This window comes from Falco punctatus (genome assembly GCF_963210335.1).
Source record: "Falco punctatus genome assembly, chromosome: 3".
NCBI lineage: Eukaryota > Metazoa > Chordata > Aves > Falconiformes > Falconidae > Falco > Falco punctatus.
The window spans coordinates 66,137,096-66,156,605 of NC_137582.1; the positions used below are offsets into that span (position 1 = coordinate 66,137,096).

Below are 19,510 nucleotides of genomic sequence, written 5' to 3' on the forward strand. Positions count from 1 at the left end.
AGCAGTGCTGCAGCTTTGGTAAAGAAAGTTGCAACACTGCCAAGCTGTTATTTGAAGTAAGTACTATCTAATAAAGAGGGTTTATGATGTCCCACAGTGTAATGCTGGTTTTTTTTCAGGAAATATGATATTTTCTTTCCCTCAGGTTAGGTGAAGTAATTTTCTGCAATAGGAAGTACGGTTGTACAGTTGCAACTTTACAACCATAGTAGAAAAAGCCTAAAACTTGTATGTTTGCTAAGAAGTATACAGTCTTCATAACTAAACATATTGTCACCTTAGTCCAATTGTAAAGTTTGAAAATAAAGCACTAACTTTGATAACATCCATCTGAGATAATCACTGTGGGATAGTGCCAGTATTATTATATCAGAATGTGGTTAATTAAGCTTAATTATTTTAATGCTACTATATTTGCTGCTTACACTTTGTTTAGACAGCATCACATTGAGGGGAAAATTCCTTATGTTAGCTCTCCCTGCTCATATTTCCTTGATTTTTTTAATTATTATTATTTTTTAATGGGAGATGTGTGTGATCCAAGTTAAAGAGTACCATACTTCTTGTGTTGTGTCCTTGAATTTTATATAATTTCTGAAAAAATAAGTCTCTTCTCCACATACAGCCAATGGAACCATGAACTAGTATTGGGGTTTTTTTTGTTTTTCAATATACCCTTCAAATAATAGCATAAAATTCTGTATGGTATTGTTCATAGAGCTTTGCAAGCACTGAAGAGGAGAACAAGTAAACTGTTTTCATAGATTATAAAACTAGATTAATATCTAATCCCTTACTTGCATAATATAGTCTAGAGGATTATCCATAATCAGCTTCTCTTTGAACTGCAAATGTGTTCTTATTTGAGAATTCAATCCTAATTTTAAACTTCTGGTTAAGACAATACCATCAGAGTGCTTAGTATATAGTCTAATAAAGTACCCTTGTTGCTTAAAAATGCATTTTAAACAAAATTTAGTGTGTTTCTCATTTAAAGATGAGGATAATATTGTTTGGTTTGCACTTTCTGGAGGATTTTATTTTTCATTACATGTTCCCAAACTTTAATAATCTGCATAGGTTTTTTTTAGAAAGTTTGTTATTGAACTCAGTGAGAGAACTAGATGTTTTTGTCCAGTAGTGGTCACATTGGTGTTTATTTCAACCTTGTGGTTTCTTTTCTGTGCATAAAAGCTTATATTAACTGCTGATTACTGTGTTCTGTTAAAACCTGCAATGAATGTTTCTGAGTATTATCAATACTCTCCTAGAAATGGAATATAAATATGAATGCTAGAAATGCATGGATTATTGAAAGTACTTTCTTTGATGAAAACTTTATAATTCTTTTCATATTCAAAGTTCATGGATTTACGTACATACCATGAATCATCAAATTTAGCATGTATAAAAGTAATTGAAACAAAAAAAGTCTTCACAGGACTGACAATCAGTATATATAAATTGATGAATTGGCATTACTTGTGCAGAAATAATTGATGTAATCTGAATTATTCAGTCTTTTAAAATAAAGTGTTGCCATTTTAAAATTTCTACCAGTCAATTATGTAACTGGATACATTTGCAATACTGTCCACTTCTAAAGAAAAGATAATGTAATCAATTTATTTTGTTTGCAGATTTTCAGGCGTTGTTGGTTGGTTTTCAAGAAGGCTTCCAGTAAAGGACCCAGGAGGCTAGAAAAATTTCCAGATGAGAAGGCAGCATATTTCAGAAACTTTCACAAGGTAAGGCATACCTTTCTCATGATCTGAAGCATTGCCTGACTTGGGAAGAGTGTGGTTTTGATATGTCTAGTTTGTAAACAATGCAGTGAGTATTGGGAAGAAAATCTGATCTTGACACTAAAAGCACAGTAAAATGTCTGTAAATTCTAGCATGCAGGTGAGATATTACACTGTTTTTTCTAGATGAGCACAAAACCTCCAGTGTGTGTGAAGTGACAGAGTGTTTTTTTTTCTTTAAACATTAGTGGTTTGGAAATGTGTAAAATTGGCTGCTTAATCAAATGTTTAACCATTAGTTATTTAACTAAGTATTGACCAGATTCTGAAAATGCTAAATGCCTCAGTTGTAATGGTGAAACTGGCTGAATATGTAACATTTTTCCCAGAACTCTTCAAGATATACAAGCTCTGTCAGCATCAAGGATTTATAAGGGTAAAAATTCAGGATTCACTTAATGATATTCTCCCTGCTTACTCTGTCACTATCACTTCTGTGATGGAAAACAAGATATTCAAGTATGTTTTTTGCTTTCTGTCTTGTAAGTTACTATTATCGGCTCCCCAGGTCAATCAGTAGTCTTCAAGTTAGCTAATCCTGAAGTAGGGCAGGGCTCTCTGCTTGCGCTGTTGTCTTCTATCAAGTCACCTTTAGCTTTATGTCATATCAATGTTAGATATTACATTAAAACTAGCAAGTTGAAACACAAAGATGACTTAACCAAGGTCACATGGCAAACAGTGAAAGAGTGTGGATGTAAGTCTTGGTCTCTTGAAGGCAGGTCTAATGCTCTTTACCATAAAATTACAAATTAGCCTTTAAGTTCCAGTAACCTCTTAGTATCTTTGAAAGAAAAAATGTATATGTAATAAATAGCATGCAATTATCCTGTTAATATTTTCTCGGAAAAAGAGCCCAGGTAATTTCATATTGCCAAAAATACAACTTCTGATCTTACATTGTTATCGAAGTTTAGAACTGATGTGTACTAGACTATTGGCACTTCCACTGATGTAGCGCAATGACAATGTTTGCTCCAATGTGTAGGAGGTCCACCTTAAGCAAAACTGATTCTTCTGTTAGACATAAGTTTCAAAACAGATTGATTTTCCAAATGTAACCTAATGATGGGTCTTTAAAAGAATTAATTGGATGGTTTGGGCAGATAGCTGTGGGGGGTTGACCCTGTCTGTACACCAAAGCCACTCTGTCCCTCCCCTCGTCAGCTGGACAGGGGAGAGAAAATATATTAAAAGGCTCATGGGTCAAGATAAGGACAGGTAAGATACAGCTTAGCTGTACTGTTTTCACTTGAACATTCATTGTAGGTTGTGCAGAACTGCTGTGTTTGCTCCCAGTGCTCCCTCCGAAGAGGGCATAAAGTGGCAATAGCTCTGCACCTGTCCCTGGGCTGGGTACATTCTTGGTAGCTGTTCCTACACTATTCAGAAAAGGCCAAAACCAGACACCACAGTTCTGCCGACTTAAAAGACAGCATAAATAACAAGCTTTCTCATTTCTGTAAAAGAAGATAAAAGGTGTGTGTAAAAAGTGAAATTCTTTTAGGCTTCGAAGACATACTGCTCAGGCAGTAGTAGTACTTGTTACCCACTAGGAAAGACTTGCCGGGAGCATTACAGGAAGCCAACATGGCTAAGTAGCATCATGAAGGTTACTAGAAATGAGAGATCAAGCTTCAAAACCTGAAGTGTATCCAAATAAACTAGAAGGTGTTACACAGTTGGCCAATTAATTGTTAAAGCAGAATTAGAAAGAGCAAAGTCAAGCTTGATGAGCAACTAACCAGAAGAGTTAAGACCAGTTATAAATACAGACTCTGAGCCCTCAGCATCAAAAAGCTTGCCAAAGACCCCAGAGTATAAGGGACACATGCAAGAAAGAGGGTAGAAATGAGCACATTTGCATTGAGGTCTACTGTAGAGGAAACTGGTATGCTCCGATGTGGGTATGCGAGGGAGGATTCTGCAGAGATGTCTCTGTATCGTAAACCTGATCAGATACCTCAACCTCAGTTACACAGAATGGTCAGTAGCAAAATATAAAGAACGTACTCATTCAGGATCCCAAAGAGAAGGATAGCATAGCTGAATTACTAATAGTAGTCCATAAACTCCAACATGGGAACCAGAAGATGTGGATTTTCACATTCCTTGTAAAATCTCCAGTTCCATTAATGCATGCTTCTCTTACTCTAAGGTAAATAGCCTTCTCGTGAAGTGAAGCTGTTGTGAGATGGGTTTGTCCCTGATAAGATATAGCTGTCTTGGAGCAAGAGAAGTTTGGATCTGTCAATGCTGGCATGCTTAGCCTTCAAATAAATAAATAGGTGATGTCTGGCTCAAGACTTACTGATTTAATCCCTCCAATATGAAAGACTGTTCTGTTAAGATTGTGTCAACAACAGCTGTCTCTAAGGTTTTGAGTTTTAAGTTAGCAAGATTAAAGTAGGATAAGATTTAAAGATTTTTTTTTCCTGTTACAATGTTTGATTTTGATGTGCTTTGTCTAAAACTGCAAGTGCACAATAAAATAAATAGCACAACATTTTAGCAATGCTTTCTGAAAGTCAAAAATATATATGGAACAGATGGTCTTAAGCATGTTATATAATATGTGTCCACAAAAATAAATAATAATCAAGGAAAAGAATAGTAGTAGCCTTTTAACTATAATCTACTAAATTAAATTTGTGGCCAGGGCCACACAAGGGGAGATACATTACACTTTTTTTTTTTTTTTTTCATTGCTTGATTGCCCTGAAGAAACTTGTGGAATGCTAAACACTAGTTTCAGAAAATGGTGATTTATGTGACGTATTCCCAGATTTATGGCAAGTTCTTATATCAGCTGCAACAGTTTCTTGAACAGTTCTTGGCCATAAGATCTCCTGTGCTCATGTGCACACAGGCACACACCTAGAGTTTCTGTGCTGTGCTCATAGTCCTGTTTTGTAACAGGAAGGATGGGACAGGATCTTTTTGTGCTTAAAAACTCAGTATGCAGGAACAATAAGATATTTCCTTTTCTACAGCACAGTTGCTAGTTTTTAATTGAGATGGCCTTAAACGATGAAGTGGTTATTCACTTCAAAATATTTCAGGATAAGTCAATTCCTGATAATTTTGAAAAACACTAAATTTTGCAACAGTCATCTATGTGCTAGCTCATACTATTCTCAAATGTAATTACAACTCTAAAATAAAAAATAAAAATATTTCCTTATGGTAGCATTATCATAATCCTTATAAGAACTTCTCTTTGATTGTTTCTACTTGCTCAGTCACCTCTCGGTTATTGTTTTTTTTTTCCTTGGTGTTCTCTGGCCACTGCCAGGTTGTATAAATACAGATTCTTATTGCTAAAGAAATGTGAACTAGCCTGCAGTTTATTCCAGTTTAGTCCAAGAGTCCTGCTTTATTGTGGAGTACTTCTGCCTCTTGTGTGGCTCATGTTCACTACAAATCAGAATTTATGCAAGTCTCCATATGGGCATCTATAATCTGGGATGCTGCTGTTGTTACTCATGATATTGCATTACTTCTCAGATGCAAAACCGTTCTCACAAGAAAGTTGGTTGAACATCTATCAAAATGTTATTGTTAGGCCTCAGTTGCCTTTTTTGTGATAAAATGTAATACCTGATTTGCAACCAAATTTGAATATTATTTGAATTCCACTTACTTGCCTTTAAAAAAAAAATGTTTATAGCTTTTGTTTTTCAATATCTCAAATTCAAACCTGTCTGGTTCTGCTGTGTTGACCATTCTGCTTTCACTGTTTGTTAGGGGTTTTTGTTATCTAAATTTCCTTGATAAGTCTTTATTTTTTTGGTTAAATTCACTCAAGAATTCACATTAGACAAAAGCTAAATATGAATACCTTGTGAAGATTCAGTCAAATTCACAGATGCAAGATTTTTACTTTGAAAAGAATCCCAAATTTTAGACCATTTCCCTCTTCTCCCCTTATCCTTGTTCTTTAGAAGTGTGGTCATATTTTACTGCCCAGAACTTCTTTCAGAATATTTCAAAATAGTGATCTCAATATAGTATTCTCTTAGGGGCCCAGTGAATTGTGTGTCCATGTGTCATAATGGTAGTTTTGAATAATATTTTGCAAAATTTTATCTGCAAAGAATCAATAATTTAACAGTTATTGAAAGACATGCCCAAATGCACTTTGTGTAGTTTTTACACCCTTATTTTGCTGAGCCTTCAAAAGCAGAGATAACCAAATTTTCCTGAAAACTATATCCTTATTTTTCCCAATTTTGACATGCAATTCTCTTCAAATATTTGTTTACAGCACTTTCAAGTAATACTTTGTCTCCTAGCAAAATCATCCAGTTGGCATGGGAAGGTTACAAAGAACATTGTTTTCATGGGCAGCTATTACTCAGCTGATGAGATTAAAATGAACGCTATTTAAATGAATAACTGTTAGTAAAATTACTCAGTTCTGTACACCAAACAATAAGATTTGCAGTAATTATCAGATCCCTCTTAAAATATAGAAGTATTTGAACAAAGTAATTGTTCAAAGTAAGCATTCTATGCACCAAAAAGCAAATTGCAGGAATAATTGAAGCTGTGCTGCTAATAAAGCTGTTAATAGAGTCTGAGCACATCAAAGGGCAGCATGCAAACCAATAAAATTTCTTTCAACAGAGATTGTATTATGGCAATAACATCTTCTTTCCTTAGCCAAGTAGGGAAGAAATCTACAAGCTGAGCTTGCTGACAGAACTTTGAGCTCTTACAAGCATGGACCTAGAATGCTTAAATGACCCTATGAGTCTCTTCCTGTGTAGGACTCTACTCCTTTTTCTAAAGCTTGAAGGCACAGAGAATTAATTAGAAGTGTTAATTTACAGGGTAAATAAAGAAGTGATGTCAATGGGTGGCTTTGAATTCCTCAGCAGTGGCAGCAGTGGCTGCAACTTAAGTATCAAGGATGGAATAAGTGGTGGGAAAAATAAAGATAATCTCTTAGTCTCTACTGGTTAAAAAGCAACTCCCAGACATGTTAGTGGTGGTTCCTATATGAAAGTTCATGTACACTTATTACAGTAAATTCATAGTAGTACTTCAGTGAGTGCACAATTTTGCAGCAAAAAGGACACCTCCATTCTTAAAAATCAGCTGTTTAAATACAAGCCTGTATTTCCATTATATTAAGTGTTAAACTTGAAGACCGAACTTTTACTTTAAAAATTATTATTGGATAAGAGAGGAATATTCAAACATTTCAGCAAGAGGGGGGAAAAAAAGGAGAAAAAAAAATATAATATAAAACTCCCGAAATGTCATTGCTGCATAGAACAATTCAGGTTGAAAGGGCCTCCTGGAGTCCATCCAGTTCAATCTCCTGCTTGAAGCAACATCAGTCAGGTCACATTGCTTATGTCCATGTCTAGTTGGGTTTTGAATATCTTCAGGGATGGAGGCTCCACAACTTCTATAAAGATAAACATGAACACCTAATAACCAAAACAGAAGAAGAGGTTGGGGACTGAGCAGCTGGAGGGCAGCTCTGCTGAAAAGGCCCCAAGGGTCCTGCTTGGCAATGAGCTGAGCCTGAGCCAGCCATGTGCCCTGGCAACAATGAAGGCAAACCGTGTCCTGGGCTGCCTCAGCAAGAGAATGGACATCAGACTGAGGTCTCTGAACTATGAAGGCTCCTCCCTACTGAGTGCTTACTAAGCCATACCTAGGATACTGGTCCCCTCACTACTCTATTTAAGAGAGACATGGAAAAAATGGAGAGGGTCCAGCAAAAGCCAGTCAGGAAACTGGAGTTTGGAGACCCTGACACACAAGGAGAAGCTCAAGGAACTGGGCTTGCACTAGTGAAGAGAAAAGGCCTGGGGGAATCTAATCAGTCTTCCAGTTCTGATGAGGTGGCTGAAGTGACAAACAGAGGTGCTATCTTCTCAAGGATGGTCAGGGACAGGACAAGAGGCAATGGGCAGAGGTTGCTTCAGGGCAAATTAGCTGGATATAAGGAGGAAAAAAAAATAGCCATGGGAACAACTGAACATCAGAGCAAGCTGATCAGACAGGTCAGTATTTTCTTGCTGGAAATTCTTAAGACCTAGCTTGGCAGGGCACTGTGTAACCTAATCAAAGGCCCTGCTTTCAAGGTTGGACTAGATGATCTCCAGCAGTCCTTTCCAACCTAGACTTTTCTGTGAACTATGAAGTATGTGCCATTAAAGTTGCTACAAGCTCTTGATGTATCCTTGTGCTTCATGTATTCTGTCAGCCTGGTCTTGCCCTCTCCTGAGTATATTTCAGTTAGTTCTAGTGATGGAAAAAATATGCTTCATCTTCCTAGTCTCTCTTAAAACAGTCTCAAGAGAGCTTTCCTTTGAACTGCTGTAGTGTTACTGCTTTACAGTAGAGAACAGCATAGTCCATGTGTCAGTTATGCATATTCTGTCTTTGCCATGAAACTGTAGCCATGTTTTGGCAAAGTTCAAAGCCTTTGCAAACCTGTAGTTTGTGCATATTCGTTAGAAACACTTCTGACTCTGACAGCTAAAATGTCTCATGTCATCTGTAAAGCTTCGATTATGATGGAAATTCAGATAATTTTCTCTCTTGAGTAATGAAATATGTTCCCTCCAATTCTTTCGGGGCCAAAGTCTGACATTCACTTTAATAGCTACTTGTCATTTGTGAAGACTAATATGGGGTCAGATGTTTGAGATGAGATCATGAAGCCATTCTCTGTATTTATATCCTCTGGCACCTAGGTAACATGGAAAAGAAAATTGTGTAATTAAAACTTAAAGAAGAAACAGACTAAATGTTTAGACTGTGGGAGAAAAATAAAGGAATAAATGCTCTTGCACTCTATGAGAGCACCTTCTCTATTAGATATCTGGGAGAAACACTAAGAGCTTCTGGCAGATGGAAAACTGGCTGTTCAAAGAATTGGTGTAAGAAATGCTAAAGGGAAGAATGGGTTGGGGAAATGGGGAAGAAGGTGTGTATTACTAAAGGTTAATAAATCTGTTTTAACTGACTTTGCACAAAGCCAAGGAGACTAGTGCAGAAAAAAAAGTCTGACAATGAGAGGGAGGTGGACAAAGAAGCAAAGAGTATGGACATAGTTTGTGTCCAGCTCAGTTATATCTGGGGCAAAAAGAACCAGTGCAGCAGGACAGATGCACATTAAGAGAAAGCAAGAGGGATTGTTCAGATTTTTGCACCAAAACAAATTGCTCTTTAATAACAGTACCTCATTTATTTCAGCAGCTGGGAGATGTGCACTTCTCAGACATTTCCCAGGAGTGGCAAGTTCTAAAATGAGAAGACCCTGTGTTTGGAAGTGAGGGTTTCAATACCATGTACCCAGATGAAGCTAGTTGATAGGTACTTACAAGAAGAGAGATGGGAGATAAGGTCTCTGAAGCAGGTCTCCACTGGTCCTTAGGGGGACATTATGAAGAAATGGTTGAGCTATGATATAATACAGCTGGGTTGTGCTGTGGAGATTTGCACTAAGCTCCCCTTTTTAATGCAGGCATTGTTGAAAAGCTGAATCCTGGATATCTCAAATCCAGATCAAAAGTTTAAAGGACATATTTTTTACTTTCATTTATTTTCACTAAAAATGTCTTTGCTCCTTCCTTGTCAATATAACCAACATGTCTGAGAAGTGAGGAAGGTGTGAAAGGAAATTAATATTTGTGAAACTATCTGTGTGAAATATACTTCTGTGATGATTATTATAGAAGAACCCTGAGAGAAACCAAGGTGTGATCTTTATTCCATTAAGTCAGAAAAACAGTATGAAGTTATGGGAGTCAAACAGAATTTATAAAGCCTCTATTTAAACAGAATAGTATTTGTCATTTATTCTGACTGAGGTGAAAAATAATTATGAAAAATCAAATACTATCTTATAATTAAGACAATGTGTATAATATATATAGAAGAGGTGCCAATACAGTTAAAGGTATTTATTTGTCATAACATACAGAGTAGGAATGCCATAGATCAGACCTAGTGGGGCCCACTGCCCTACAAACAACAGAAAAATGGTGGACTAGACCTATAAAACTAGTAAAGTAGTATTTAAGTCGTACTTTCCTAGTCTTCAGCGCTTGACTCTGCACTAAAATTTTTCCAATATTGTGTGTGTCTATTTTTACTATTCAAGTGTAGAAAGTAGGTATGCTACATAAATAATAAGAGTTCATGATGAAAGTAAAAAACTAATTATCTAGCCTGCTTTTTATAACACTAGTAAAGAAATGTTATGTGAGCATTTTTTTTTTTTTCTTAATGACAGCATTTTCCCTTGAAGCTACTCTGAATTATGTGTCAGTGTTATCAGGGAATGTTTACCATTTTGATATGGAAATGGGAAGAGGCATGATCCCTTGTGCAATAGCTATAAAAGGAAGCAAACAGGTACAAACATCAGGTTCTGGTGTATGAGAGAGGGCAGACAGGTTTGTCACTGTAATTTACTTTCTGTTAATAAAGGCAGATGAAATTTAATAAGTCTTAGGAGTACTAAGCTTCATTTAAGGTTTTGATTTGCTTATAGCAAGAGAGGCTTTGCAGCATAAATAAAGAGCAATTTATTATGAAAATTGGCATAAAACTATCTAATTTTTACTTCTTCATAGCAGGAAATTTGAAATTCAAATCACTGGCTGATGAAGGTTATTAAAAATGCATTAAGAGTTGGAAATGTAGCTGTATGTAATTGTCATACTAGATATTCAAAATTAATTTATCCCCAATGATAATTAAGCTAAAAGAATTTTCAAATTATCAGCTAACAAATTTCAGTTAATTTTAAACCAAATAAAGTAAAAACATTTCAAAAAGTATGTAAAAAAATTAAAACTATCTCTTTTTAAACAGTCCTAAAAGAAGGGATACATTTCTGTTCAGAATCCGTCTTTTTCTTCTTTTTCAAATTACTGCACTCTTGTAACTTTTTTTATTCTTTTTTTTTTTTTCTTCAGGTTCTCTCTGTTGCATTTTCTCTCTTTTGCTTACCACCCCCCCCCCCCCCCCGAAGAATTCTGGACCACTTTGAGTGTATGCATACGCACACACGTACAGGCATGTGCTGAGTTTAGGTTAATTTAAACTCATGTATTTTCTTTCTCTGTCTGGTAGTTTTTTCATCTTGTTGATGCATCTTTCTGATGAGCATCAAGAATCTCACAGGTATTCTGGTGTTATTAATACTTCCTTCAGAATATCTGAAATTACTTTAATATATACATTTTTGTTTAGGAACAGCATCAAAATGCCAGTTTTGGCATTGTTGGATTGGGATGGGGATTATTTTAAAGGCACTGAGGCATATTTACACCCTTTAAAAATCAGTGGAGAAAAAGTTTTTCTAAATCATACTATTTTTATGGTGGGTTTTTATTTATTGTTTTAATCCTTTCTAAAAACAAAACAAAATTAGGCTAGCGGGTATCTCTGTGATTGTGCTTGTATATGTACATGCATGGGCCTGGACCCCTTGCGGATGTCGACAGCCAGCTATGGGACAGAGCCACCATCTGAGTCCTGAGTGTGTGGCTTTCTCACCTTTTGGCATCAAGTGAGAAGAGCCGGGAACAGGGAGAGCAAAGATAATTCTGTCACTTCTTTCCTGGCTAATGTCATTCCTCTTTTTCTGAATATAGCTCTTGATAGTTCAGCAGATACCCAGCATCTGAGAGTTCCTTAAAACCTGCATCATGAGATTTCTCTCAACTGTGAATTATTTTTTCCCCCATGAGTGCTACAATGGAAGTAAACCAACCTTTCTCACCTAATTTTGACCCAAGGCTTCCCCATAGTTTCAAGATCTGACTAAAGGGTGCTACGGCCCAAGCTGAAGGCTTTCACAGTTTGAAAGGGACAGGAAGGAGAGTTACATCTTGGACTCAGTCACTGCCACAATGTATAGTATAGATACAGCCAAAATGTGCATTGAAAACCTACAATTACTTGTATCCTCTAATGCTCTTGACCCAGTTTGTCAGTGCAGTGGGAGATATCATAGTGAGGGTTATACCTAGCAGTTTAGCAGGAAGAATTATATAACTACCACTCACTGGGTCCAACAAAGGTATATTTTCTAAGCATGTCTTTGCTTGTAATGTGTTTTCAAATGTAATCTGTGTTAATATTTAATTAAGCTATCTAAAAAGATGAGTTCGGGAATTATTACAGGTCAGTCAATTTAAGTAAACCAAGAGGAAAATTTAGAGGAGATTTTGAAAAAGTACATTTCTCCTTTTCTTTTTACTCAAAGACCAATAACATATTATTTTTAATTAAACAATACCTTTGGGCCGTAACTAGAAGAGATCTGGGCATAGTCATGTACTTTGAGAATCTTAAAAGTGAAAACTCTTAAAAATTGAAACAGTTTCTAACTGTCCAGTATATTTTAGTAGCCTCATAAGGCTATTAAAACTCATATAATGATCTAATTCATTTACATGTTCATTGTGAAGTATTGTCTTATTACTCTACCTGGATAATAAAACTACAGTAATGAAATGCCCATTTTACTTCTCAGGCATAAGCACAGTGCTACTGTTTGGCTACCTAGTAACTCTAGCAGGAAGTTTGGTATTTAAAATATCTTTTTTTTTTAATTGTAGCTAAAATTTGGATAATGGGGAAACCTATTTTATTTCAGTTGTGAATCATCTTCCCTCTCTGCCGTCTTTCTAGTGTGATGTTATTTTTTAGGTATGAACCTGGGTTTCAAATTAGAGTGTTCTTCTAGTATTAAGGCATTAGTTATTTTAAATTTTGTCAACACTCTCTTTTACAGAAGGCTGGGGTTTTTTTCCTTTTTTAATGCTATACTAACACAGAAGACTGGAATTCAGTTTGCACATTAAAATAAAAGGTCAGATTGGAAAACATATTTATAAAGTTCTTTATAAGAGTAAGGAAATGGGATTGGGGAGAACTGGGATTTTGATATCACAAATGACTGTCTATAATAATACTCTTTAAAGTGTGAAGGTATTTCTTTATCAGTATGCATTTAAAAATTCAATTAAAATGTTCGTTAAGGGAAGAGGTCCACATAGACATGAACTGATCAGATTTAAAGTGTTGCTTTAAAACATGAGGCTACCAGCCAAAACTAGAATAATCCTAGTAGGTTGACTGATTTTATGCATTAGGCAGCAGTTCTGGCAGTACTACAGCTGTGCAGTTTGAGAGAAAGTAAAGTAATTTAGCTTGGCAAAACCCCTACTTCTTTGCCTATTAAAGGTAGCTGGTATGACTTAATATGCTTATTCTGCCCTGGTAGGTTTGATTTACAAACACTGTGAAACAATATAGTATTTAAAGTGGCATAACAGAAGCTACTCAACTAAGTTTGGTTTCCATCCTTAATTTTTTTAGATTTCATTGCGACAAAGTAGAGTTTGTATCTGCTTATATGGTAAGTGGTCAGTTAGGTTACAGCACAAATCTGGGTACTCAGTTAGTCATAATGTCACCTACATTCTCAAAAAAAATCTGAAAAATTTATAAACTTTTTCTTTTTTTATAAAATCTCACTTTTATCTGGAGGGCAAGAGGAAATTATTCATTATCCCTCTGCTATCAGACCTATGCATAGTTCCTTCCATCAGACTTCACTTTCTTGCCCTGAAATCACTGGCTTATACTTAGCCTGATTTGGTTTTAATATATATATTATTTCAGTCTTTTTTTTTTTATTATTATTATCTACTTTTTCAGTTAACAGATAATATTCTTACTGCTGTTAAAAGTGTTGTTTCCATTTAGTGCTTACAGGAATGAACATTTACTTGGTAACAGTTTCTTAAACATTTATTCGTCTGAAATAGCAGCTGGAGACCTGCCCCAGATGCATAATGTGGAGATTGATATGCCACTCCTTGGCAAAATTCCTGGAAGATGTTGTTAGTGTAACAACTCATCTTCCAAGGATAAATCCACATGCAGGGATGGGGAAAACTCTTCTGTTTTCTTTGTGAATTGGTTTTACTTTTATCTGATCTGTTCTTTCACCTTTCTGATCTTGGGATTTCTCTTCTCCCTTATTATGTGCCTCTTGTAATCTTGTGGTTTAGGTTTTGCTGTTCTTTCATGAAATAGGTTTTCTTTTTCTTCTGCCCCTTAATACATTTTTACTTCGTCTTGTTTTTCAGTCTCTTGCATCCCCTGGTCCTATTGTTGATTTTCATGTGCTGTTCTTGTGCGGAATCTGCTGAAGTCAGGAAAATGTGTTTCATCTTAAATACTTTGAATGCCTAATCCCATATGGGTTTGCCCGAACCCATAAAGGTCCAAATAGCCTTACAGATCTGTTAGCATCCCTTTCTTAGACTCACACTTTAATTCATATGTTAATGGACCTGAAGAGATCATTTCTCCAGCTCCTGCTCACAGCAGAGCCAGTTCTGAGATCAGACATGGTTGCTCAGGGATTTGTCCAGCTGGGTCTTGAAAACCTCCAGGGACCGAGACCACAGAGCCTCTCTGAGCAGCAAGTCCCACTGCTGGGCTCTCTTCATGGTGAAAACATTTCTTCTCATATGCAATCTGAACATTTCCTGTCTCAGTTTATGCCCTTTGTCCCTCTTCCTCCCACCAGGCACAGCTGTGAGAACCCTGTCCCTGTCTCCTTGATAACCAACCTGCAGGCACTGGGGAGCTGGTGCTAGGTGCTCCTAAAGCCATCACTGATGCAGGCTGGAGCAACCACTATCCCTCAGCCTCTCCCCACTGGTCCAACTCTGGCTGTCCTGGAAGCTCTTTACTGAGCTCACTCTAGTTTATTAATTGCATTGGGGTCCTGAAACTGGACACAGTATTGTAGATGTGATATCATGAGCACTGAGTAAAGTCACTTCCCTTGATGTACTTGCTGTGCTTCTGCTAATACAGCCATTACCCAGTCCCAAAGGTCTTTATGCTTTCCAAGAAGCACACTGCCTTTTTTAAAAAACCAAAGTCATGTCCAACTCTGTCTAAAACTAATAAAACTTCTACTCTGTGGTAATTGGATTTAACCATGTAAAAGGAGCCATTGCCTACTGCAGATGGGGTGACTGAAACCTTAGCTGAAAGATGTTTTGCCTCTGAGATACTCCTCTTTATAGTTCTTTCATCTGCAATGGGCCAGCATCTCCTTTTCTCCTTTTGTAGACTGGCATACAGCATTCAGAACAATGTTAGCATATTGATTCCTCCTTTACCCTTTTCTTGCTATGATAATTAACATAGCTTTTGCTTCTTAGATCAGTGTCTTGTTGTCATGCTGTTTCTGGTTAATGTAGTTCTCTACTGTCTGGGCATCACTTACTAGAGCCCCTGCTTCTCGTCACTCTGTTGGCTTTTCCTCTGTTACTTTGCTGCTTACATGTTATTACACAACAGATGGTAGTATGTGGGCCGTTATTAAGAAATAAGAGGATGAACAATTACATTTTGTAGCACTCTCGTCTGCTTCTATTTTTGCTAGATATAAATTAAATAACAGGAAGGTAGTGTGCAATGCAAAACAGAAAACTATTTATGTAAATTCACACCTTTTCCTCTGCCCATGTAATTTCCAGGACTCTGCATAGTGGAATTAGCATTCAGTAGATAGAATCACAGAACCGTTTCCCTCTCAATTTCATATGGGAGGCATGCATTTGGAAGAATTCAAATGGGATATAACCTAGAATGGAGCACGTAAGATTTCATGCATGATTTTTTTGTGGTTTTAATCTTTTCTGGACCTTCTTTCTTCTTTACTGTGGAATTATATTTTTTGTAGTGAAGCAGATGTAATATGTGATTTGGAAGTAATATTTCTATAATTGTGGAAGAGTTAGCCAATCTATTTAAACATACAATTTAAGCAGCAGATCCCTAGAAGTATTATATAAATATATGTAGTCTTTACATGTCCATGTAACACAAAAGTGGATAGTGCGGGTCCTAGATGTTCAGCTCCCTGGCTAGAACAGATTTTTAGTACTATAAGCAATGTCAAGTGTAGGTCAGTGGTGAAATATGATGGGTTCAAGAGAAAGTGTAGTGAATTGATCCTAAAATCCTCTGTCTTTGAGAGAATTAAATATAGTTCCAAAGAAAGCAATCAGAAAAATGTCAAATTAAGTTGACCGTTAAGAAGCAATGGAACACATTTAATCTGAGCCTTTATTTAAATTAAGTGTATTTTGTAATTTACTAACCTTTTACATCTAAGAATATAAATAAGATGCCAAAAAAAAAAAAAAAAAAAAAAAAAAGAAAAGAGACAGGCTGGAGAGCTGGGCAGAGAGGAACCTAATAATGAAGTTCAACAGGGGCAAATGTAAAGTCCTGCACCTGGGGAGGAACAACCCCCTGCACCAGCACAGGCTGGGGCTGACCTGCTGCAAGGCAGCTCTGTGGAGAAGGATCTGGGAGTGCTGGTGGACACCAAGTTGCTCATGGGCCAGCAGTGTGCCTTAGTGGCCAAGAAGGGCAAAGGGATCCTGGGGTGCATTAGGAGGAGTGTGGCCAGCAGGTGGAGGGAGGTGATCCTGCCCCTCTGCTCTGCCCTGGTGAGGCTGCATCTGGAGTGCTGTGTCCAGTGCTGGGCTCCCCAGTTCGAGAGAGACAGGGAACTACTGGAGAGGGTCCAGCAGAGGGGTACAAAGATGATGAGAGGACTGGAACATCTCCCTTCAGAGGAAAGCCTGAGAGAGCTGAGCCTGTTTAGCCTGGAGAAGACTGAGAGAGGATCTTATCAATGCATACCCATGAGAGTGGGTGTCAAGAGGATGGGGTCAGGCTCTTTTCAATGGTGCCCAATGACAGGAGAAGGGGCAACAGGCACAAACTGCAGTGCAAGAAGTTCCATCTGAATATGAGGAAAAAACTTACTTACCTTTGATGGAGCACTGGCACAGGCTGCCCAGAGAGGGTGTAGAGTCTTCTTCTCTGGAGACATTCAGAACAGACCTGGATGTGACTCTGTGCAACCTGCTGGGGTGAACGTGCTTTAGCAGGGGATTGGACTGGCTGATCTCCAGAGAGCCCTTCCAACCCTGGCCATTCTGTGATTCTATGAATCTGTAATGAAAGTATGGTCTTGTAATTATTTCCTAGGTAATTTACCTTCTTAACGAATGCACTTTCAAAAAGCAGAGTATGAGTTGCTATAACACAGGTCACAGATACCCAGACAGAAAAAAATGTGTGTGTTTTTCCCATGTTAAAATAAGTTCTTACCATGGATGAGTTGTTATTGCCAGTCTTCAGACTGGGAGAGTGAGACAGTTCTGAAATGTCAAGACGGGTAAGGGCTGAAGTGTTTTTGGAGAGAGAGACTAGAAATTTGTTACTAGCAACCTATTACCTGATCTCCTAGCTAGCCAGAGGTAGCGGTCCATCTCAAAGGCTGCATCTGCTGTTCAGAGGTTTTATTTTCCATATAGCAATCCTGAATACTTTCCTTCATCATCAGCCTATGCCTGTGTATCTTCCTTGGATTTGGGCTATTGCTACCTGCCACTGCACACTATCTTATATTAGTAATTTTCCTGCACTTCAGTTATTTACTAGGAATCTGCAGCATGAGTTTACTGAAATTAAATGATGGTTTTCACTAGGGAGAAGTGGAGTTAGACTTCTGAAATCTATTAGGATGTTTTTTCAGATCTTTTCCAAGTCTGCTGACACAGAAATGCACTAAAACTAATATAGACCAATCCTTTATTGTTTCTTGTATCTCAGTTCCCTGGCATCAGGCAATGCTTGGGCATTCTGATGGGGAGTGGAGAACTGAAGCGATTTAGTATTAGCATCAAATTTAGGCTCTTCGTGCAGAAAGGTGACTTCAAGTTCCTGTGAACCTCTCATCATCATAAGACATAAGATAGGGAAAATCGTCAAGGAAACAAAGATCCTTTTAATATTTTATTTTTCTAAGTGAGGGCAAGAGTTCTCTTCTTATCTTTTTGACCATATAACTTGAGATTTATTAGCTGTTAGTTCCTTCACAAGAGTCTTTTCCAGCTTTTTCTTTTGCTTTTAAAGGTTAATGCATTGTTCTATATTTTATTTATTTATTTTCTGACAAAAAATACAGAAACGTTTTTATACAGTCATAATACAGAATAGCAAATACCTATTTTTTTGTCTTTCTTTTCTTGTCTTTTTTCTTCTTTTTTTTATGATTGATCTGTCAAGATGTGGCATTTACAAGGTGTTGATGATTACTGATTTGATTATTCCTGTATAACATGTACTTAAAGGAAGCAAGTAGAAACTCTGAAAGTGGTGCCTTTTTTTAGATGAGATGTTATACCAACAGAAAACAAAGTTAAGTTTTGGCCTTACCTGTAGACTATGATAAAGAAAAACAATGAGGAAGAAAGGAAGTGCATTGCATTACTTGAAGCAATATTTGGATGATGTAAAGTGCTCTAGATATATGAGTAACAGCAGCAGAAACCTAACTTTTGCATTCTTGTTCAGTGCTTGATGTTCCTGTGTAAAGAAGTTTTGGATTTTGGTGAACAATCTGAGACTCACCCCAAAAAATTATGTGCAGATCAAGTGCATGTCTTTTCAGCTGTGCTGATGTGGCATCTTTGAGGTGTTCCAAATTCCTGACTGTGAGAGGAAATGAGTTACAGCAACCAACACTAATGGGTAGCCTTGAGACCCTGGTGCAAGCCTAGCCTAGTTTAAATTTGCAGGAGTGAAATCCTAGAAATTGTCCTACTTTGTAACCCTTCAGGGTTATGTCCTTTTGTCAAATATTGATCAGAAGTAAAGGAGTTGAATGTCTCTGACATAGCATGTCAAAAAAACCCCCAAGAAATAATTAAAAAAAAAACCCCACAATCAACTTTTAGGTATGGGGAAAAAAAAAAAAAAGAAAAAAAAAAAAGCTTGGTAAGGAGAAGTTAGTTACATGTAAGGTAAGTAAATGTTCCATATCTTTTCTTCAACCAATGTTCAGCTGTCATTCTAGAAATTAGTAAAATGGTTTTAGAGACTGGTTCAGGAAAAGGTCAAGAAACCAAATAAATAATAATAAAAAAGAAATGTGTCAGCTGCTGAGTGATGGACTTAGGAGGCAAGAATTATTGATAAGGAATAGGAGAACTGAGAAATGGTCTGGGTGCAGAGTCCCTAACAGGTACCACACTCAGCATCATATGAAGTATCACAGTAAATGGTAGCACCACTGTCTAGTAGCAAAGAGAAAGTCTAAGCTAACATACTAACATTAGTGAAAAGTCATAAACTACTTTATCATAGCTTAATACAAAAGGATCTGTTTAGCTTAGTGGAAGAAATCATAAAGGATAAGGGTAGGCAATAAATATGTTTGCATGATTACTTACTGAACAAGTAATAGTAGGGATTTTGTTTGTTGTTGAAGTTTATTTTGTTTAGAGGGATACAAATTGGTGGGGTGGGGTGGGCAGGAATAAGAGAACTGATTTTCAATGTTTGGGGTTTTTTTGTTTGGGTTGTTTTTAATATTACCAAAGTTTTGGGCAAAGTGTAATCCCACAATGGGAATATTTTCATCTTTTTTTGTGGAAAGTCTAGGTAAGACTCTTACATGTGTAATAGCACATTAAATTTTCCCTTTATTCTTTTTTTCTTACTGATACAAGGTTACCAATGGTCTAGGTAGATCTAGAATACTATTTTGCAGTTTTGAAGAACAGCAATATTTTCAATGAACAATGAACTAGACTGTATTTTGCCAACAA

General features: G+C 36.9%; 1 protein-coding gene across 1 annotated transcript in view; it reads left to right on the top strand.

Moving 5' to 3' along the window:
* DOK6 (docking protein 6) overlaps positions 1-19,510 on the top strand; it is a 270,560-nt gene that overhangs the window by 109,209 nt on the left and 141,841 nt on the right. The window contains exon 2 of the mRNA XM_080381166.1: positions 1,641-1,748. Within this exon, the coding sequence (XP_080237292.1) occupies positions 1,641-1,748 (108 nt within the window). The remainder of the gene's footprint in view (positions 1-1,640; positions 1,749-19,510) is intronic.